The following is a 22332-nucleotide window of genomic DNA, read 5'->3' on the forward strand; positions in this document are numbered from 1 at the left end:
TAAAACTTCATAGAAAACAATTTTCCCATCTCAAGAGGTAAAAAAGAAAGAAAATAAATACTATAGTAAGTGTCTATTAAGTGCCAAATAAAGTAACAGTGTTGACTGTAACAGGGCTGACTGTAACAGGGTTGACTGGAATAGGGTTGACTGTAACAGGGCTGACTGTAACAGGGTTGACTGTAACAGGGTTGACTGTAACAGGGTTGACTGTAACAGGGCTGACTGTAACAGGGTTGACTGTAACAGGGTTGACTGTAACAGGGCTGACTGTAACAGGGTTGACTGTAACAGGGTTGACTATAACAGGGTTGACTGTAACAGGGTTGACTGGAATAGGGCTGACTGTAACAGGGTTGACTGTAACAGGGTTGACTGTAACAAAGTTGACTGTAATAGGGTTGACTGGATTAGGGTTGACTGTAACAGGGTTGACTGCAACAGGATTGACTATAACAGGGTTGACTGGATTAGGGTTGACTGGAACAGGGTTGACTGTAACAGGGTTGACTGTAACAGGGTTGACTGTAAGAGGGTTGACTGTAACAAGGTTGACTGTAACAGGGTTGACTGGAATATGGCTGACTGTAAAAGGGTTGACTGTAACAGGGTTGACTGTAACAGGGTTGACTATAACAGGGCTGACTGTAACAGGGTTGACTGTAACAGGGTTGACTGTAACAGGGTTGACTGTAACAGGGCTGACTGTAACAGGGTTGACTGTAACAGGGTTGACTATAACAGGGTTGACTGTAACAGGGTTGACTGGAATAGGGTTGACTGTAACAGGGTTGACTGTAACAGGGTTGACTGTAACAGGGTTGACTATAACAGGGTTGACTGTAACAGGGTTGACTGTAACAGGGTTGACTATAACAGGGTTGACTGTAACAGGGTTGACTGTAGCAGGGCTGACTGTAACAGGGTTGACTGTAACAGGGTTGACTGTAACAGGGTTGACTGTACCACGGTTGACTGTAACAGGGTTGACTGGAATAGGGCTGACTGTAACAGGGTTGACTGTAACAAAGTTGACTGTAATAGGGTTGACTGGCTTAGGGTTGACTGTACAGGGTTGACTGTAACAGGATTGACTGGAATATGGCTGACTATAACAGGGTTGACTGTAACAGGGTTGACTGGAATAGGGTGGACTGTAACAGGGTTGACTGGAACAGGGCTGACTATAACAGGGTTGACTGGAATAGGGTTGACTGTAACAGGGTTGACTGTAACAGGGTTGCCTGGCGTAGGGCTGACTATAACAGGGTTGACTGTAACAGGGTTGACTGTAACAGGGTTGACTGGAATAGGGCTGACTATAACAGGGTTGACTGGAACAGGGTTGACTGTAACATGGTTGACTGGGATAGGGCTGACTATAACAGGGTTGACTGTAACAGGGTTGACTGTAATAGGGCTGACTATAACAGGGTTGACTGTAACAGGGTTGACTGGAATAGGGTTGACTGTAACAGGGTTGACTGTAACAGGATTGACTGGAATAGGGCTGACTATAACAGGGTTGACTGTAAAAGGGTTGACTGGCGCAGGGTTGACTGTAACAGGGTTGACTGTAGCAGGGTTGACTGGAATAGGGCTGACTATAACAGGGTTGACTGTAACAGGGTTGACTGGATAGGGTTGACTGTATCAGGGTTGACTGGAATAGGGCTGACTGTAACAGGGTTGACTGTAGCAGGGTTGACTGTCATAGGGCTGACTATAACAGTGTTGACTGGAATAGGGTTGACTGTAACAGGGTTGACTGGAATAGGGTTGACTAGAACAGGGTTGACTGGAATAGGGCTGACTATAACAGGGTTGACTGGAATAGGGTTGACTGTAACAGGGTTGACTGTAACAGGGTTGCCTGGAATAGGGCTGACTATAACAGGGTTGACTGTAACAGGGTTGACTGTAACAGGGTTGACTGGAATAGGGCTGACTATAACAGGGTTGACTGGAACAGGGTTGACTGTAACAGGGTTGACTGGAATAGGGCTGACTGTAACAGGGTTGACTGTAACAGGGTTGACTGTAATAGGGCTGACTATAACAGGGTTGACTGTAACAGGGTTGACTGGACTAGGGTTGACTGTAACAGGGTTGACTGTAACAGGATTGACTGGAATAGGGCTGACTATAACAGGGTTGACTGTAAAAGGGTTGACTGGCGCAGGGTTGACTGTAACAGGGTTGACTGGAATAGGGCTGACTGTAACAGGGTTGACTGTAGCAGGGTTGACTGGAACAGGGCTGACTATAACAGGGTTGACTGTAACAGGGTTGACTGGAATAGGGTTGACTGTAACAGGGTTGACTGGAATAGGGCTGACTGTAACAGGGTTGACTGTAGCAGGGTTGAGTGTCATAGGACTGACTATAACAGTGTTGACTGGAATAGGGTTGACTGTAACAGGGTTGACTGGAATAGGGCTGACTATAACAGGGTTGACTGTAATAGGGTTGACTGTAACAGGGTTGACAGTTATAGGGTTGACTGTAACAGGGTTGACCATTTCCTCTTAAATCAGCCACAATGCCCCTTGTGACAAAGGGAATATAAGTGTGTTGTGTGCAACAGGGTGTGGCAATTGAATGCAAGCTTCACTATTTTTTTATGTATTTTCTACATTGTTAAAACATTTATAGCCTCTCTATCAATGGGTAACAGAGTTGACGTGTTATGCTCGACGCACTCAGTTTTCCACCACAAAACACCAGAAAATGCCTCCAAACAGTAGAACCAGCTCACCTGCTTTTAAACTATGATTTGACTTTTAGATGTTCAATGTTAATTTTGGAAAAATATTTTCAAAGGAATAGTTTCACCATATTAAATCGAGAGTTCAGTTCACATAACAGGGCTGCCCTTGAAATAAAGGAACAGATGTAGCCTATGTGAATCAGTAAATCACATAAAATAAAAAATCATCTTCAGAAATGACTTTCTCAAAGCAACAAAATAACTAGGGCTTTACAATGACGGTGATAACTAGCAGAAATATTGGGGTTATGTGAGTTGAAATCTTCCTAGAAGTCACCGAGGGTGCACAAAGGGAATTCTGCATTTTGGCACTTTAGAAAGTCTTTATTCATATAACAAATCTGATTTATTTCACTCTCGATGTCGTCTATATTAAAGAGCACTTCATTTAATATAACAGGCTTTTTAAATGTAATATTGGTGCACAATTTCTACTTAAAATATCAAAGGGACGCAATACTCTTTGGGATTGTGGTTAGGCCATAGGGTGAACATAGCTGCTGCATTTCTGAACGGGCAGTTCAGAGACACCTCCGTGCGTCACTTTCCGTCGACGCTGCCTCGGGAAAGACCCCTTTCGCCGGGTGTTTTTGTCGAGGGAAGCTGTGTGTTTTGTAACAGTAACTACTCGCCATCTGACCTGTCCTTCATCTGGCATCATGACATACTACAAGTTCAGCGGTTTCAGCCAGAGGTTGACAGGGTCGGCACCGGCCACCGCCTACAGTCCGCAGGTAAGCCCGGGAGTGCCCTAGTCGGACAGTGAGAGGCTGGCTACCTGGCGTTAGTGACCTTCATTAACTAACGGTGCTGCGATGGTTGACAGAACAGCGTATCCGAGAGGCCCGAGCCTAAACGTGAAAAATGTATTTCTTTGAGTTGTGTTAATGGGGATATGAATATGAATACTTTTTAATCTTGACAATGGCTTGTGTAACTAGTTAACAGCGTCCCTCCTGTCCTCACTGAGTTGACAAGCACCTGGTTTCTTTACTTGTCAAAAGGTGCTTCAAGGAGTTGTCCTAACTTGTTTTGGTGTTGAGATAAAACTGTGTGTTCTGTTCCAGGGTCTGAGGTCTGGTTTGCCAGCAGAGCCTCCCACCATGACATTTGCTACACCCACCAAGATGGTGTCAGAGTCAGGGGCCATGGTGGAATACCTAGGGGTGAACAAGGTGCCATACTTCCAGAGACTGTTCCAGGTACACTCACTCCTCTCACACTCCCCCTTTCTCTATCCTCTAAACCTTTTCCCCCTCAGGAGACTGAAAAGATTTGGCATGGGTCCCCAGATCCTCAAAAGGTTATACAGCTGCATCACCGCCTGGTATGGCATCTGACCGTAAGGCGCTACAGAGGGTAGTGCGTACGGCCCAGTACATCACTGGTTCCAAGCTTCCTGCCATCCAGGACCTATACAATAGGCGGTGTCAGAGGAAAACCCATAAAATTGTCAGAGACTCCAGTCACCCAAGTTATAGACCATTTTCTCTGCTACCGCACGGCAAGAGGTACCGGGGCACCAAGTCTAGGACCAAAAGGCTCCTTAACAGCTTTTTACCCCCAAGCCATAATACTGCTGAACAATTAATACAATTGCAACAGGACAATTTACATTGACCCCCCCCCCCCCCCCCCTTCCTTTTTGTACCCTGCTGCTACTTGCTGTTTATTATCTATGCATAGTCACTTAACCCCCACCTACATGTACAAGTTACCTCAACTAGCCTGTACCCCCACACACTGACTCGGTACCGGCGCCCCCTCGTTAATGTTATTCTAATTGTGTTACTTTTTGTTATTCGTTTTTATTTTAGTCTACTTGATAAATATTTTCTTAACTCTTCTTGAACTGCACTGTTGGTTAAGGGCCTGTAAGTAAGCATTTCGTGGTAAAGTCTACACTTGTTGTATGTGACAAATAAAGTTTGATTTGAAGCCCAAATCATACACGGTGGTGTCCATCAACGATGTGAAGTTGTGTGTAGCGAGCATTAATTCACATCACCTGCATAACGTAAGTCAGCCATAATAAACAGTTGTATTCTCTCTGGAAATCGGAGTTCCTCGAGTTTCAGGCATAGCCCACCTAGGCTAAATGCCTATGATGGAAATCAACACTCATATGCTGCCATTGTTTTTCTTGTTGTTATACAGGTAGCCTATTTCTACTGATAACCCCTAGCCTACAGCCCAATATATTTTAAACTACAACTTTAGCATAGTATCTTCTAATTATTTTCTACAAATGACCCACTCAATATCTAGACCTGATTCAATTCATTTGAAAGAAGGCCCTCCCCAAACATGCACTTAATTTGAACTTCATCAATCGAATTGGCTGTAAGCTACAATGGTGATAGCCTATTGACAATAAATTACATTGATAACGTGATGTGTAATTGCGAAACACAATCCAGTTGATAAATGTATAGAATTCCGTTGCATTCATGCATTGTTACACCGTTTATTATAAGCACTATCCTATACATAATGTTGGCACTGGCAGTCAAACTAAGCAACACTAAGTAGACACTTTTTAACTATACATGTCACAATTCAATGTTACAGTGCACGAACAGTCTATTTTCGGACAATTTATCGGCTAATTTGACCAGCATTGCTCAGCATAGACGCAAGGAAAAAGAAACGTTCTTTCTAATTCGACACGCTATATGCTCGTGACGCCGTTGACGCTCGCAGACGTCTGTTTTCACTCTCCTGCATTCTATTTCCAGCTGAGCACGCTCGTTCACGCACGTAAAAGAAAACTCTGCCTGTGTGATTTGTGCTTAACAGTCCTCTTTCTCTGTCCCTGCCTCAGACGTCAGATGGCGTTCCAGTCCATCTGAAGAGAGGTGTCCCTGACCGACTGTTGTACCGCACCACCATGGCCCTGACAGTAGGGGGAGCACTTTACTGCCTCGTGGCCCTCTACATCGCTGCACAACCCAGGAAAACGACCTAAACCCAGTCCAGCCCTATATCCCCAGCCAAGTTCACCAGGGGTCTGTTCAGAAGGGCCCAACATTACAGAAGTGTTCAGATTCTTTATAATATTCTGAAAGTTTCACCTCACTGATGACACCCCTGGCTTGGCCCAGGATCAACTAACCCGACACCTATCACATCATCCACGGCTCGAGGACTGAAACTATACAGAGCAATTATGTTGATAATGAGGAGGAACAAAAATATTAATGTAATTATATGAGAAAGTGTGATGTCTGTCTGTCACATTTGTATAAAAATAAGTTGATAAATGTGATAAAAACAGTTAAATACCCAGTGATCCTCTGTCCTTTATTGGCATGGTTCCCAAAGCAGCCAACTGTGTCTCGTCTGCTCCGAGGCACAGATCTGGGGAAGGGTACCAAAAGAATTCTGCAGAATTGAAAGGTCCCCAAGAACATAGTGGCCTCCATCATTCTTAAATGGAAGAAGTTTGGAACCACCAAGACTTTTCCTAGAGCTGGCTGCCCGGCCAAACTGAGTAATCGTGGAGGAAGGTTCTTGGTCAGGGAGGTGACCAAGAACCCGATGGTCACTCTGACAGAGCTCCATAGTTCCTCTGTGGAGATGGGAGACCATCTCTGCAGCACTCCAGCAATCAGGCCTTTATGGTAGAGTGGCCAGACGGAAGCCACTCCTCAGTAAAAGGCACATGACAGCCCGCTTGGAGTTTACCAAAAGGCACCTAAAGAACTCTGACCATGAGAAACAAGATTTAATTATTTGACCTGAATGCCAAGTGTCATATCTGGAGGAAACCTGGCACCATCCCTACGGTGAAGCATGGTGGTGGCAGTGGTAGGGATGTTTTTTAGCAGTAGGGACTGGGAGACTTGTTAGGATTGAGGGAAAGATGAACAGAGCCAAGTACAGAGAGATCCTTGATGAAAACCTGCTTCGGAGCACTCAGAACCTCAGACTGGGGCGAAGGTTCACATTCCAACAGGACAAGGACCCTAAGCACACAGCCAAGACAACGCAGGAGTGGCTTCGGTACAAATCTCAGAATGTCCTTGAGTGTCCCAGCCAGAGCCCGGACTTGACCCGTGATTATTATTATTTGACCCTGCTGGTCATCTATGAACATTTGAACATCTTGCCCATGTTATGTTATAATCTCCACCCGGCACAGCCAGAAGAGGACTGGCCACCCCTCATATCCTGGTTCCTCTCTAGGTCTCTTCCTAGGTTCCGGCCTTTCTAGGGTTTTTTTCCGAGCCACCGTGCTTCTGCACCTGCATTGCTTGCTGCTTGGGGTTTTAGGCTGGGTTTCTGTACAGCACTTTGTGACATCAGCTGATGTAAGAAGGGCTTTATAAATACATTTGATTGACCCTGAACCCCATCCAACCTGACAGAGCTTGAAAGGATCTGCAGAGAAGAATTGGAGAAACTCCCCAAATACAGGTGTGCCAAGCTTGTAGCGTCATACCCAAGAAGACTCGAGGCTGTAATCGCTGCCAAAAGTGCTTCAACAGAGTACTGAGTCAAGAGTCTGAATACTTATGTAAATGTACGTTTTTATTTGACCATTTGCAGTCATTTCTTAACTGTTTTTGCTTTGTCAATATGGTGTATTGTGTGTAGAATGAGGGGGAGAAAAAAACTATGTAATCCATTTTACAATAAGGCTGTGGCTTAACAGAATGTGGAAAAATGTAAGGGGTTTGAATACCTTTAGAATGCACTGAACAACATTGGCTTTCTCTCTGACCGACAGCTTTAGAATGGCTGTGGCAGACCTATTCCCAACACAGCTTTAGAATGGCTGTGACAGACCTATTCCCAACACAGCTTTAGAATGGCTGTGACAGACCTATTCCCAATACAGCTTTAGAATGGCTGTGACAGACCTATTCCCAACACAGCTTTAGAATGGCTGGGACAGACCTATTCCCACACAGCTTTAGAATGGCTGTGACAGACCTATTCCCACACAGCTTTAGAATGGCTGTGACAGACCTATTCCCAACACAGCTTTAGAATGGCTGTGACAGACCTATTCCCACACAGCTTTAGAATGGCTGTGGCAGACCTATTCCCACACAGATTTAGAATGGCTGTGGCAGACCTATTCCCACACAGCTTTAGAATGGCTGTGGCAGACCTATTCCCACACAGCTTTAGAATGGCTGTGACAGACCTATTCCCACACAGCTTTAGAATGGCTGTGACAGACCTATTCCCACACAGCTTTAGAATGGCTGTGACAGACCTATTCCCAACACAGCTTTAGAATGGCTGTGACAGACCTATTCCCAACACAGCTTTAGAATGGCTGTGACAGACCTATTCCCACACAGCTTTAGAATGGCTGTGGCAGACCTATTCCCACACAGCTTTAGAATGGCTGTGACAGACCTATTCCCACACAGCTTTAGAATGGCTGTGACAGACCTATTCCCACACAGCTTTAGAATGGCTGTGACAGACCTATTCCCAACACAGCTTTAGAATGGCTGTGACAGACCTATTCCCACACAGCTTTAGACAGCCTACAGACTTCTGCACCATAGGTCTGCTAGAGTAAGTGTGTGTTTCTGAAAGACCTCCGTCTGGTGCAGTCTGAGCTGCTGTTCACTTGGCTCTTGGGCGCCCTTCGTCTCTCGTGGAGGGGGTGGCCGGCTGTGGTGTTATGCCGGATGCTCCTCTTTGCCTCTATAAGCCATAGAGACATGTCAGGCTCTTTCCTCATTTTATTTGCTAAGGTTTTACATCTACAGGTTCCCTTGGCTTGGCTGCCCAGCTTATTCCACAAGGCTACACGTACAATACATCTACCCCGTCTCTCCTCATCCAATCGGGTGTCTCTCCCTCCTTCACCCTTTCTCTGTGATTATGTCACGACGACCCACTACAGCTCTCTATCGTGTGTTCTATTATTCCTGCTCTTAGAGAAAGAGAACAGCATGTCAGTAACTCTACCTGTCACCAAGAAGAGGGAGAAAGACTGAGGTAAACAGAGAAAAAGCAGTGTGTGTGTGTGGGGGGGGGTAATAAAAATGAGGGAGAGCTTGTATGATCAGACCGCTGAAGACAAATGGTCATGAAATATTAATCCCTCTATTAGAGAGAGTATTGACTCATTCCCCAGCCCATTTCAGAACCCACTCACTCCTCCTCCTTTTTTCTCCTCTTTCCCCCCACTCTCTTTCCGCACACTCTCTACCCCCTTCCCTTTCTCCCTCCCCCGAACACAAGGTAAAGATTGGAGCAGTTCTCCAGGGAGGAACAAAAGACAAATTACCTTTCAGTACACAGCAACACACACACAGTCCGCCATAGTATAGAAAATGAATCAATGAAGTCGTGATATTGAAAGATGGCAGCTAGAGTAATTGGAGCCGTGTGTGTAATGCACAGCTGTGGCGGTCACTGTTTTGTTGTCTGTAATTACCCAGTTACAAGCCTATTGGATCAACCATAATCAGAGCAATACAAAGACAACGTCTGTAGAGAACTAAGACTTTATTTGTCAAAAGGGGGACGTCTGGAATCTTTTTTGAAGGAAACATATTTTACAGGAGAGAGCCTGTCCACTCCAACAGTCCAGTACATATTCAGATATCAATGGAATACAGCAGGATTACTACAGGGATAATGGATCAGCTGCCTGGAGGACTGACCTATAAACCATATGCACGTACAGAAATGCACACTCTCTCCCCAGTCCATCACTTCCTCTCTCCCCAGTCCATCACTTCCTCTCTCCCCAGTCCATCACTTCCTCACTCACTCTCTCCCCAGTCCATCACTTCCTCACTCACTCTCTCCCCAGTCCATCACTTCCTCACTCACTCTCTCCCCAGTCCATCACTTGATCTTGTAGGTGAGGTGTTTGCGGTGCCAGTGGATCCAGGCGGGGGCGGCGACTAGCCCAGTCAGGTAACCAATCACTGCACCCAGACTGCAGGAGACGGGCCACACCTACAGACAATTGTAGATAGAAAAACAATGTGTAGAACAGACATGGCTTGCTGATATGAAAGTAAGGAATTGTGTCAATCTTCTCATGGCCTCTCTGTGTGTATGTTCTGACCTGCCAGGGCCGGTCCCAGTCCAATGGGATGGGGAAGGCTCCTAGCCAGGCTCCGACAACACTGCAGCCGACCACCATCTGTAGAGAGGTGTCCCACACCGACATGGCCCTGAAATACACACACAACTATTGTGTATTGTGGTGGCAGCATCATGTTATGGGTATGCTTGTCACAGGCAGGGAGTTGGTTAGGATCAACAGAAATATGAAAGGAGCAAACGTAAAACGTTACAAGAAAACCTACCTTCTGTAAAACGTAATCCTATGAGAGGGTTTTATTTTGCTGCGGAACAATTACACACATTTTTATGCAAATGACCCACCACAATGGCTTTCTAAGAGGTGCGGAGTGTTCCTGAGTGGTCTAGTTTCAGTGCTGACTTAAATCTGCTTTCAAATCAAATCAGAGACTAGGTTTAAATACTGCTGCCCATCAATGACTCCCAACCAAATTTACTGAGCCTGAGCGATGTTGACAAAATCTATGGATATTTGTTGCCCTAAGAGTTGTGCAAAGTTGGTAGAATCTTAATGAAAATGATAAACAGTGGTAATGACTGACAAAGGTGCTTCCATCTAGTATTAACTCAGGTGGGTTGAGACTTACCCAATTATGTTTCAGGTAGGTTTTTTTGTAGATCTGTAGGAATAATTTTTTTCTTCTCTCTTTTTAGATTTAATTTTAAGCCAGCAAAATGTGACAAAAGTTCAAGCGGGTGTAGACTATCAATAGGCACTATATAGATATTTAACACACAAAGCATCTTCATTGTGAAGCTTGTGATGTCGTTGTGAAGACTGCCTTCTAGTGGACATACGAGGGAGAGCAGCAGAGAGAAAGAAGGAGTTGGAGAAAGAGCTGGGAGACATATGGCTTAAAAATCTATTTTTCGATATATCGAAAAACGTTTTTATTTTTTAACGTTTTTTAAATAAGCTTTGTTGCACAATTAATTATCAATACACTACATTTCAAACAGTCAGGAATAATCAAATGAATTCAGGTACAATTGTACCTAGGCCTAAATATAAGCCTTCAACCCTAATTTAATTATTTGATCAAAATAGTTTAACCTGCTTGTTGTTGTTGCTTGCTTTTTGTTGTTGCTGCAATAAATCACTTATCTGGCTCTCAAGTCTGTCTTTGAAAATGCTATTTTTGTTACAAATGTAAGCTGAACCATGCACAACCACTAATAATGACCAACTTCTGGTAGCAGGTATAGGAAATGAACACAGGTCTCATAAACAATCTCTCAAGCACAAGCCCACCTGCTAGTGAGTAACCAGCTAATCGTTATATTTATATTAAAGCCAACTTGTATCTATTTGCTTGCTAACCAGGTAGAACAGTTGAACTGTTATGAATACACCCGCCTGTCGGTCTCCAACTGTTTGAACACCATTGCCTGTTCCTTATATAAATACGTATTTTTATGCTCATGGCACATTTACAAAACACAGACTAGACAGCCAGCACATAACAGTCTGGCTAAAATGCTGCTAGTGGTACCACAATGCCACACGTGAAAGAAACTGAGCATACAGAACATTTTTTACAATCATGTTCATTGATACTCCCGTCTTGTAGGCTCTGCTCTGTTCTACATTTTGTGGAGTTGAGACATAAAAAATGTACCTTTACAAAGTTGAAGTTCTCTATTACAGTAAAATAATGTCTCAATGTGTTTTGGTGTCCATATCACCGAATCTGTTGGACCAAACCTTAAACGCAAATAGCGAGTTGAAACAGCTTGTTGTCAGAGAGGAAGAAGATGCTCTTTCATTGTAGTTGTTGTTGTGAGTGACAGGGGGAGGGGATTGGTGTCTATGTGCAATTAGGAAGGTGCACCGTGCACACAGCACAGACGGAGGGAAGGAGATGAGACCAGTAAGACAAACACTCAGAAAAACAGAAAAACCTAGATTCTTGCGATAAAGGTATTTGGAACTTTGCGCTAATTTCGAGAGAGTTTGACTAGAGAGAGAATACAAGGATCAGGAAATGCATGAGACCGAGAGAGTCAGAGGTAGATAGAGGTAGTACCCATGTCGGCTGAACACTCTTATCCAAGCCTGAACGTTGGGCCCAAGGACACAGACACACCGCAGAGTGGTTAGACTGGTCAACAACACAGCCAGAGAGAACGTCTCCAACGCAGTCCTAACACAATGAAAAGAGTCAGAAACAGACTTACAACACAATCTGACACACCCAATCTTGGCAGTTGGAAACACACATACTCTTGGCAGAACTCACTCCAGTAGCGGTGCTCCATACAGGATCACTACAGTGTGGAAGAACAGACAGGAGAGGAGTAGGTAGAGACAGGAACGTACCAACCTAGACACCTGAGGGAGCGGAAGAGGAGATTATCAGCTTAAACTGTTCAGTACTGGTCTGATATAAAACTGATCATAACCTCAGATGTGTGTGTGCCTCTGTACCTTGTAGGTGATAGTGTGTTTCTTGGTGGGGGAGCTGACCCCCAGCAGCCAGAACAGGGTGATGTTGACCACGGAAACGGCCCCGGCAACAGAGTACAGCCACAGCAGGTGTGTCCCGTACACAGAGAAACCTGGCACTAGCACCGCTGGCACCACTGTCGCCATAAACACCCCTGACGCCATGATGGCGTGGCTGGACGCCATCTGTCTGATCTCCTGGTCCCACATGGTGCTGGAGAGAGGTCTGGTCAGGTCTACCTGTACTGAGATAGGAAATATGGTATTATGGTATCATGTTACATCGACTGAGAGGAAAAGACGTAGCCGTTACATGGCGAGTCCACAACCACCTGTACAATAAAGGCATGGTTAAAACATGCAGACTTTAACAGCTATTAGCACAAAACCAACTAACTAGGGAAGATACAAGCAATGCCAGTGGATATTCTGAATCGCCTTACATTGAGAACCTCTTGCTTCTGAGATGTTGCGACGTTGACGTTTTTTGGCTGCTAGCTACTGCTTTTGTGGCCTAGCTAGCTTCATCCTCAGACGTATGACAGTAGCTACTATTCTAAATGAGACAAATTAACTATACGTGAGTTTTTCTACATTTCACATAGACACGGACGATAATGTAGTGTTCATTCATCAGACTCACTCACTTCCGTAAACATGGTGCCGGGCAAGGTCAAATACTTGGACCCACCCTACATTGACTGACATATCTGGCAGCCAATAAGGATTTACCCCACCGGGGAGATCAACGAATCAGATTCGGATGTCCCAGATGAACGGGAAGTTTACAATCTTTGTTGACACACGAGCTACACATTTAGGTACAATTTCTTAGCGAAATTGTTGCTTTTTTTGTCTAAACAAAGAAAAGATGGTTTGCGACAATTGTAAGTACGTCCTTTTCAGGATTATTCAGATTTCTGTTCGTAAAGCATGTTATAACGCTTACGTTAGAAAGCGATGCTGTGTTAGCCGATGGCAGGTATCTTAACGTTACTCTGGCTAGTTAGCTGGCTAGCTAACGTTAGTTGATTATGTTCCTCTGATCAACAGTATCTAGTTAGAAACTATTGCAGAAGGCTTGTTTTGTTGTTTAGTCTACGTAATTAACATGCCCTATTGTGTATCCGAGAACGAACGAGAAGTGTTTGTGTGACTCCTGCAGCTAGCAATGAATTCCCATCTCGCCCCATCTTTTTTCTTAATTTCTGTTATTTCTTAACTTTTCTTCCTCGTCCTCTATCTATTCTCTTTTTCTCTCAGGTGAGAAGAAGCTGGGCAGGGTGATAACTCCAGACACCTGGAAGGATGGTGCGAGAAACACTACAGGTAGAGTATTGTAGTTACAGAATTTTGTTTTCCGATGTTTAGAATTCTTTGATACTCATAATTCATTACAGTATTGTATTATGTTTATTAGAGAGCGGTGGGCGGAAGCTGAACGAGAACAAGGCTCTGACATCTAAGAGGGCCAGGTAAGACCGTTGTTGTTTTTGTTGAATGATGGGAGCTGGTTGATGTTTTATATGGTCATTAATATGTTACAGTAATATGATTATGTCAACAGGTTTGATCCTTATGGGAAGCCAGGAAAGTCAGGCTTTGGCATCTGCAGAATCTGCAAGAGCTCTGTTCACCAATCAGGATCTCACTACTGCCAGGGCTGTGCCTACAAGAAAGGTACTATATCTACCTAAGCACACACACCATGTTTTATTACATTTTGGTCGCTCTTTCAGAAGCAAATTGTGTGACACTTTCACCTGATAACAATCTCCCTTATCTCACTTTTTCTTTCTCAGGTATCTGTGCCATGTGTGGGAAAAAGGTTCTGGACACCAAGAACTACAAGCAGACCTCTGTCTGACAGGCTTCTGACAGGCCACCAGGAGGACCAGAGGGAGAGGGGAGGGGAGGGAGGAGAAGATAGAGGGGGAGGAAGGTGTGCACGAGGAATGACGACTTTATCCTGTTGTTCAGACCCCCTGACTGTCTAAAACACTCATAGCAGAGTTGCAGTCAAGGGGTTTTTACTCTGTGTGTGTGTGTGTGTGTGTGTGTGTGTGTGTGTGTGTGTGTGTGTGTGTGTGTGTGTGTGTGTGTGTGTGTGTGTGTGTGTGTGTGTGTCAGATGTGGAGCAGGGTTTCCCTCCCTGTTGTAAAGCTCCTATAATTTTCAGCTTTGTAGCAGCAATACGTGGCCAGCACTGTTCCACACACCAAATCGGAGGCTACTTTTAGTTTTAATAGCTGAACTGATGGTTTCTCTCCTGTTGGGTCAAATATGCTCTGATACAGGAGTTTCCTTTTATTGATTCTTTGTGAATTATATCAAGTGTTATGTTTTTTGAGTGCATTAAAATATTCAATATGTAACGACAATGACATGATTATTTATTACCTTTGTGTACGAAAGACCAAAACTTTACAACAAGTATGTCTGTTCAGTGTACATGGTCTTATTCAGTAGGCATGATCACGAGTCATTACCCTCTTCTGTCTTGCCGTGTTCACGTGCTCGTCGTTTTCTCTGAGATTTCTGACTTTCTAACTGGTTTAACTCGGCACATGTATAACTACAACCAGCTAGCTAGTCGGAAATGTCTTGAGTTTCCTAATTCCGACTAGCACGTGAACGTGGGATCTCTGTCAGCTCTATGCCCCACAGTGATTGGTTTAGAACCTCTGTCATCATCATGATGTGACACAGCATGCCGTAACTGCCTGTGCAACCCAGGGTCAGGTTAGAGAACAGAGGTTGGCTAAGTCATTGACATTTAAATGTCCTGTCTGTCCTCAGGCTCTCCACTCTACCCCACCATACACACATCCAGCCTGTTACACAAAAAGGAAGAGCCAAACCACTACCGTCGTAGTGATATCGTTTTATTGAGAACACACATGATTTATGAAAACAAATATGGCAACATAGAGAGAGGAAAACATTGTTGCACATATTAAGAAATTAACACAGTATAGAAAACATTAGGAATACCTTCCTAATATTGAGTTGCACCCACTTTTGCCCTCAGAACAGCCTCAATTCGCCAGAGCAGGGACAACAAGGTGTCGAAATATTTCACAGAGATACTGGCCCATGTTGACTCCAATGCTTCCCATAGTTGTGTTATGTTGGCTGGATGTCCTTTGGGTGGTGGACCATTCTTGATACACACAGGAAACTGTTGAGTGTGAAAACCCCAGCAGGGGTGTAGTTCTTGACACAGTCAAACCAGTGCGCCTGGCACCTACTACCATACCCCGTTCAAAGGCACTTCAATCTTTTGTCTTGCCCATTCACCCTCTGAATGGCACACATACACAATCCATGTCAATTATCTCAAGGCTTAAAAATCCTTCTTTAACCTGTCTCCTTTGTACACTCGGTGCATCTATAGTAGGACATTTTGGCTTATGGCTCCCAAGTGGGTGGGCCTATGCCCTCCCAGGCCCACCCATGGCTGAGCCCCTGCCCAGTCATGTGAAATCCATAGATTAGGGCCTAATTCATTTATTTAAATTGAGTGATTTCTTTCTATGAACTGTAACTCAATACAATCTTTGAAATTGTTGCATTTATATTTTTGTTCAGTATATTTATGTACAGTAGAATGTTTTAAGATTGTCAGGTTTCTAACTGAGGCTAGCTGAAGGCACCAATTTTTACACACACACACAACATGCAGGTGGTCACGTTCGACTGTTGATCTTCTGAACCCCACGCATCACTAGACACATGTGCACGCACAGACACACGCACACACACATCATTATAATATATACAACAACACCAGAAAAGCCATGTTTCTCTCTCATGGATAACATGTGATTAACATGTGATTTGTCTGTCCAGAACATCAAGCAGCTTAAAGCAGTTTGAAACACATTCCGAGTTGAGTGAGAGAGAGAGTGTGAAGTACTCACGCTGCCTCTATAACCACGGGAACTCCAGCTGGCTGTAGTGCCTCAGATATCGCCATGGCAATCTGCTTGGTCAGATGCTCCTGGACTGGTGAGGGGAACAGTGCACATGCACAGAATGTTGGATATTTGTTACAGTAATGTTCTAAGGTAATATGTGTATGTATATGTCCTTTGTACCATATGCACTATGTATGTGTATGTAAATTAGCGTGTGTGATATTTCCGTTTTTTATTTTTAATACATTTGCAAAAATTTCTTTCACCTGTTTTTGCTTTGTCATTATGGGGTATTGTGTGTCGATTGATGAGGGGGGGGGGGGGGGGGATATTTAATCAATTTTAGAATAAGGCTGTAATGTAAGAAAATGTGGGAAAAGTCAAGGGGTCTGAACACTTTCCCGAATGCGCTGTATACTGTTTGAAGAAGTTTGGAACCACCAAGACTCTTCCTAGATGAGCAATAGGGGGAGAATGGCCTTGGTCAGCGAGGTGACCAATAACCCGATGGACAGTCTGATAGAGCTTCAGAGGTCACTCCACCAATCAGGCCTTTATGGTAGAGTGGCCAGACAGAAACCACTCCTCATTAAAAGGCACATGACAGCCCGCTTGGAGTTTGCCAAAAGGCACCTAAAGGACACTCAGACCATGAGAAATAAGATTCAAGATTCAAGTACAGAGCGATCCTTGATGAAAACCTGCTCCAGAGCGCTCAGGACCTCAGACAGGACAACAACCCTAAGCACACAGCCAAGACAATGCAGGAGTGGCTTCAGGACAAGTCTGTGAATATCCTTGAGCGGCCCAGCCAGAGCCGGGACTTGAAAATAGCTGTGGAGCAATGCACCCCATCCAACCTGACAGAGCTTGAGAGGATCTGCAGAGAAGAATTGGAGAAACTCCCCAAATACAGGTGTGCCAAGGTTGTAGCGTCATACCCAAGAAGACTTGAGGTTGTAATCACTGTCAAACTTCAACAAAGTACTGAGTAAAGGGTCTGAACACTTATGTACAGTGCCTTGCGAAAGTATTCGGCCCCCTTGAACTTTGCGACCTTTTTGCCACATTTCAGGCTTCAAACATAAAGATATAAAACTGTATTTTTTTGTGAAGAATCAACAACAAGTGGGACACAATCATGAAGTGGAACGACATTTATTGGATATTTCAAACTTTTTTAACAAATCAAAAACAGAAAAATTGGGCGTGCAAAATTATTCAGCCCCCTTCAGTTAATACTTTGTAGTGCCACCTGTTGCTGCGATTACAGCTGTAAGTCGCTTGGGGTATGTCTCTATCAGTTTTGCACATCGAGAGACTGAATTTTTTTCCCATTCCTCCTTGCAAAACAGCTCGAGCTCAGTGAGGTTGGATGGAGAGCATTTGTGAACAGCAGTTTTCAGTTCTTTCCACAGATATTCGATTGGATTCAGGTCTGGACTTTGACTTGGCCATTCTAACACCTGGATATGTTTATTTTTGAACCATTCCATTGTAGATTTTGCTTTATGTTTTGGATCATTGTCTTGTTGGAAGACAAATCTCCGTCCCAGTCTCAGGTCTTTTGCAGACTCCATCAGGTTTTCTTCCAGAATGGTCCTGTATTTGGCTCCATCCATCTTCCCATCAATTTTAACCATCTTCCCTGTCCCTGCTGAAGAAAAGCAGGCCCAAACCATGATGCTGCCACCACCATGTTTGACAGTGGGGATGGTGTGTTCAGGGTGATGAGCTGTGTTGCTTTTACGCCAAACATAACGTTTTGCATTGGGTTTTTTTTGCCAAAAAGTTCAATTTTGGTTTCATCTGACCAGAGCACCTTCTTCCACATGTTTGGTGTGTCTCCCAGGTGGCTTGTGGCAAACTTTAAACAACACTTTTTATGGATATCTTTAAGAAATGGCTTTCTTCTTGCCACTCTTCCATAGAAGCCAGATTGGTGCAATATACGACTGATTGTTGTCCTATGGACAGAGTCTCCCACCTCAGCTGTAGATCTCTGCAGTTCATCCAGAGTGATCATGGGCCTCTTGGCTGCATCTCTGGTCAGTCTTCTCCTTGTATGAGCTGAAAGTTTAGAGGGACGGCCAGGTCTTGGTAGATTTGCAGTGGTCTGATACTCCTTCCATTTCAATATTATCGCTTGCACAGTGCTCCTTGGGATGTTTAAAGCTTGGGAAATCTTTTTGTATCCAAATCCGGCTTTAAACTTCTTCACAACAGTATCTCGGACCTGCCTGGTGTGTTCCTTGTTCTTCATGATGCTCTCTGCGCTTTTAACAGACCTCTGAGACTATCACAGTGCAGGTGCATTTATACGGAGACTTGATTACACACAGGTGGATTGTATTTATCATCATTAGTCATTTAGGTCAACATTGGATCATTCAGAGATCCTCACTGAACTTCTGGAGAGAGTTTGCTGCACTGAAAGTAAAGGGGCTGAATAATTTTGCACGCCCAATTTTTCAGTTTTTGATTTGTTAAAAAAGTTTGAAATATCCAATAAATGTCGTTCCACTTCATGATTGTGTCCCACTTGTTGTTGATTCTTCACAAAAAAATACAGTTTTATATCTTTATGTTTGAAGCCTGAAATGTGGCAAAAGGTCGCAAAGTTCAAGGGGGCCGAATACTTTCGCAAGGCACTGTAAATGTCAGATTTCTGTTTTTTATTTTTAATAAATTAGCTAAAAAAAAATTGAAACATGTTTTTGCTTTGTCATTATGGGGTATTGTGTGAATATTGATGAGGGAAAAACTAATTTCTCAGACATTTTAGAATACGGCTGTAATGTAACAAAATGCAGTGTTGTAAAGTACTTAAGTAAAAATACTTTAAAGTACTACTCACAGTTTTTGCCGATTGCTAACACACTGAAAGTGAATGCTTAGACAAAAGCATCAAAACCTTAACTTTTGGAACCATGCCTTAAACAAAGGCACCAAAAGTCCAAACACATTTTCTGATTTGCAATTTGTTTGCAATTCTGCAACACACTGGCAAAACACTACACACGGTTTTACATTAGACACTTGAAATGAAATTGAAATGAAATTTCTTGCAATCAGTTGGAAAACACACATACCTGAAATTTGCAACACACCCACACACACATGAAAACATTTATACAGTAATTGAATACCAAGTAGTCTGAGCCTTAGCACTATAAATAGACCTCAGGTAAGCTCACCTCTTTTGTGAGAACTTTCCAAACATGGAGGCAGCGAGAGGAAGAGGGAGAGGGAGAGGGAGAGCGAGAGCGAGAGGAAGAGGGAGAGGGAGAGAGATACGAGGACAAAGAAGGGGACCAGGCAATAGACAGAGACATATTTCTGACGACATTAGGGACACTTTGCTGGACCATGTCATAAATCATGGCCTGATGTTGAGGGAGGCTGGACAGAGAGTCCAGCCCAACCTGATTCGCTACACGGTAGCATCCATAATACAGACATTAAGATTGGAGAACAGGTATGTCTTCAACTTTGAACACTAGACTGTAATTGTTGCACATCATTCTGCATCAACGCGCAATACAATGTAGTCCTACAATAGTAGGTCTATGCTGCCCAGTGATATTTTTGTTGTTGGTATAGTGCTGTGAAGTACATGTAATACAGTTTTGATGTTACTGTTTACAGTATGTTAAAAATAACCTAACCAATGACATGATATTCGTGCATTTTCTACAGAACTGCCAGACAACCTCCTGAGGGTGGACGGCAACGTCTGTTCACCATGAACAGGAACTGGCCATTATCAATCTAGTGTTGGCCAGCACCACCATCCGCCTACATCAACTACGAGAGCAAATCATCTCAGATCACACAACATTCCATAATATCAACCGTGTCAGTAGATCGACACTCTGCAACATCTTACGTCAACCCCAACTTACGATTGTAACGGCTTTCTTCCTGGGAAGGAGAGGCGGACCAAAACGCAGCGTGGTTATAGTTCATGGTTCTTTAATAAGAGACACTTAACAAAACAATAAACGTGAAAACCGAAACAGTCCTAACTGGTGCAGAAAACACAAAGACAGGAAACAACCACCCACAAAACCCAACACAAAACAGGCTACCTAAATATGGTTCCCAATCAGAGACAATGACTAACACCTGCCTCTGATTGATAACCATATCAGGCCAAACATAGAAATAGACAAACTAGACACACAGCATAGAATGCCCACCCAGCTCACATCCTGACCAACACTAAAACAAGGAACCCCCCCCCCCCCCCCCCCCAAGGTGGGGACTCTGATCGCACAACCTAAACCTATAGGGGAGGGTCTGGGTGGGCTCTGCCGCTGGACGTGGACCCCACTCCATAATTGTCTTAGTCCACCTCCTTAGCGTCCTTTGAGTGGCGACCCTCGCCGCTGACCTTGGCCTAGGAACCCTAACAAAGGGCTCCACTGGACTGAGGGGCAGCTCCGGACTGAGGGGCAGCTCAGGACTGAGGTAGCTCAGGACTGAGGGGTAGCTCAGGACTGAAGGGTAGCTCATGACCGAGGGGTAGCTCATGACCGAGGGGTAGCTCAGGACTGAGGGGTAGCTCAGGACCGAGAGGTAGCTCAGGACCGAGAGGCAGCTCAGGCTGGTTGACGGCTCTGGCAGCTCCTGGCTGACTGGCGGCTCTGGCAGATCCAGGCTGACTGGCGGCTCTGGCAGATCCTGGCTGACTGGCGGCTCTGGCAGATCCTGGCTGACTGGCGGCTCTGGCAGATCCTGGCTGACTGGCGGCTCTGGCAGATCCTGGCTGACTGGGGGCTCTGGCAGATCCTGGCTGACTGGCAGCTCTGGAAGATCATGGCTGACTGGCGGCTTTGGCGGCTCCATGCTGACTGGTGGCTCTGGCGGCTCCATGCTGACTGGCGGCTCTGGCGGCTCTGGACAGACGGGAGACTCTAGCGGCTCTGGACAGACGGGAGACTCTAGCGGCTCTGGACAGACGGGAGACTCTAGCGGCTCTGGACAGACGGGGACTCTAGCGGCTCTGGACAGACGGGAGACTCTAGCGGCTCTGGACAGACGGGAGACTCTGGCGGCTCTGGACAGACGGGAGACTCTAGCGGCTCTGGACAGACAGGAGACTCTGGCAGCTCTGGACAGACGGGAGACTCTAGCAGACGGGAGACTGTGGTTTGGGTCAGACACATTCAGTCAAAACTACAGGCCAGGCAAGGCAGGTGCCCCTGCCACATGCTGCTTTGTCTGAATGTATCCATGCAGTGCCATTGGACATAATCTACTGCCATTACTGTATTACAGTATACTGCAGTGACACTTACTTGCACATAGTCATAGCAAAGGTGAATGTCCCTGGGCAGATGGGAACACACTAACACTCCAGTAACCAACACTAACACTCCAGTAACCCACACTAACACTCCAGTAACCCACACTAACACTCCAGAAACCAACACTAACACTCCAGTAACCCACACTAACACTCCAGTAACCCACACTAACACTCCAGTAACCAACACTAACACTCCAGTAACCCACACTAACACTCCAGTAAACTCCAGTAAACTCCAGTAACCCACACTAACACTCTAGTAACCCACACTAACACTCCAGTAACCCACACTAACACTCCAGTAACCCACACTAACACTCCAGTAACCCACACTAACACTCCAGTAACCAACACTAACACTCCAGTAACCAACACTAACACTCCAGTAACCAACACTAACCCTCCAGTAACCAACACTAACACTCCAGTAAACTCCAGTAACCCACACTAACACTCCAGTAACCAACACTAACACTCCAGTAACCCACACTAACACTCCAGGAACCCACACTAACACTCCAGAAACCCACACTAACACTCCAGAAACCCACACTAACACTCCAGTAACCCACACTAACACTCCAGTAACCCACACTAACACTCCAGTAACCCACACTAACACTCCAGAAACCCACACTAACACTCCAGTAACCCACACTAAGACTCCAGTAACCCACACTAACACTCCAGTAACCCACACTAACACTCCAGTAACCCACACTAACACTCCAGTAACCCACACTAACACTCCAGTAAACTCCAGTAACCCACACTAACACTCCAGTAACCCACACTAACACTCCAGTAACCC

At 44.8% G+C, this 22332-nt stretch overlaps 3 protein-coding genes across 4 annotated transcripts; 2 read left to right on the forward strand and 1 right to left on the reverse strand.

Moving 5' to 3' along the window:
* The first annotated feature begins 3322 nt into the window (after window positions 1-3322).
* cox7a2l (cytochrome c oxidase subunit 7A2 like) lies at window positions 3323-6062 on the forward strand. Its single transcript, XM_020453779.1, has 3 exons — window positions 3323-3504; window positions 3838-3972; window positions 5595-6062. Exons 1-3 carry the CDS (start codon window positions 3430-3432, stop codon window positions 5736-5738), a joined length of 354 nt encoding a protein of 117 aa, XP_020309368.1. The 5' UTR covers window positions 3323-3429; the 3' UTR covers window positions 5739-6062.
* Window positions 6063-9233: 3171 nt separating this feature from the next.
* Window positions 9234-12976, reverse strand: LOC109865564 (phosphatidylinositol-glycan biosynthesis class F protein). Of its 2 annotated transcripts, none has more exons than XM_020453846.2 (6): window positions 12731-12976; window positions 12270-12527; window positions 12082-12173; window positions 11869-11985; window positions 9822-9930; window positions 9234-9709 (listed from the first exon to the last, which is right to left on the reverse strand). In XM_020453846.2, exons 2-6 carry the CDS (start codon window positions 12495-12497, stop codon window positions 9596-9598), a joined length of 660 nt encoding a protein of 219 aa, XP_020309435.1. In that variant the 5' UTR covers window positions 12498-12527; window positions 12731-12976; the 3' UTR covers window positions 9234-9595. The 2 variants fall into 2 exon arrangements, with proteins under 2 accessions (XP_020309435.1, XP_020309434.1); XM_020453845.2 differs by having other exon boundaries at window positions 12270-12532; window positions 12731-12970.
* A 62-nt stretch (window positions 12977-13038) lies between these two features.
* LOC109865565 (cysteine-rich PDZ-binding protein) lies at window positions 13039-14668 on the forward strand. The gene is made up of 5 exons (XM_020453847.2): window positions 13039-13174; window positions 13551-13616; window positions 13708-13762; window positions 13855-13967; window positions 14090-14668. The coding sequence occupies exons 1-5, from the start codon at window positions 13159-13161 to the stop codon at window positions 14152-14154; spliced, it is 315 nt and encodes a 104-aa protein (XP_020309436.1). The 5' UTR covers window positions 13039-13158; the 3' UTR covers window positions 14155-14668.
* The last annotated feature ends 7664 nt before the right edge of the window (window positions 14669-22332 follow it).

The sequence above is a fragment of the Oncorhynchus kisutch genome, linkage group LG20 (assembly GCF_002021735.2).
Source record: "Oncorhynchus kisutch isolate 150728-3 linkage group LG20, Okis_V2, whole genome shotgun sequence".
NCBI classification, from domain to species: domain Eukaryota; kingdom Metazoa; phylum Chordata; class Actinopteri; order Salmoniformes; family Salmonidae; genus Oncorhynchus; species Oncorhynchus kisutch.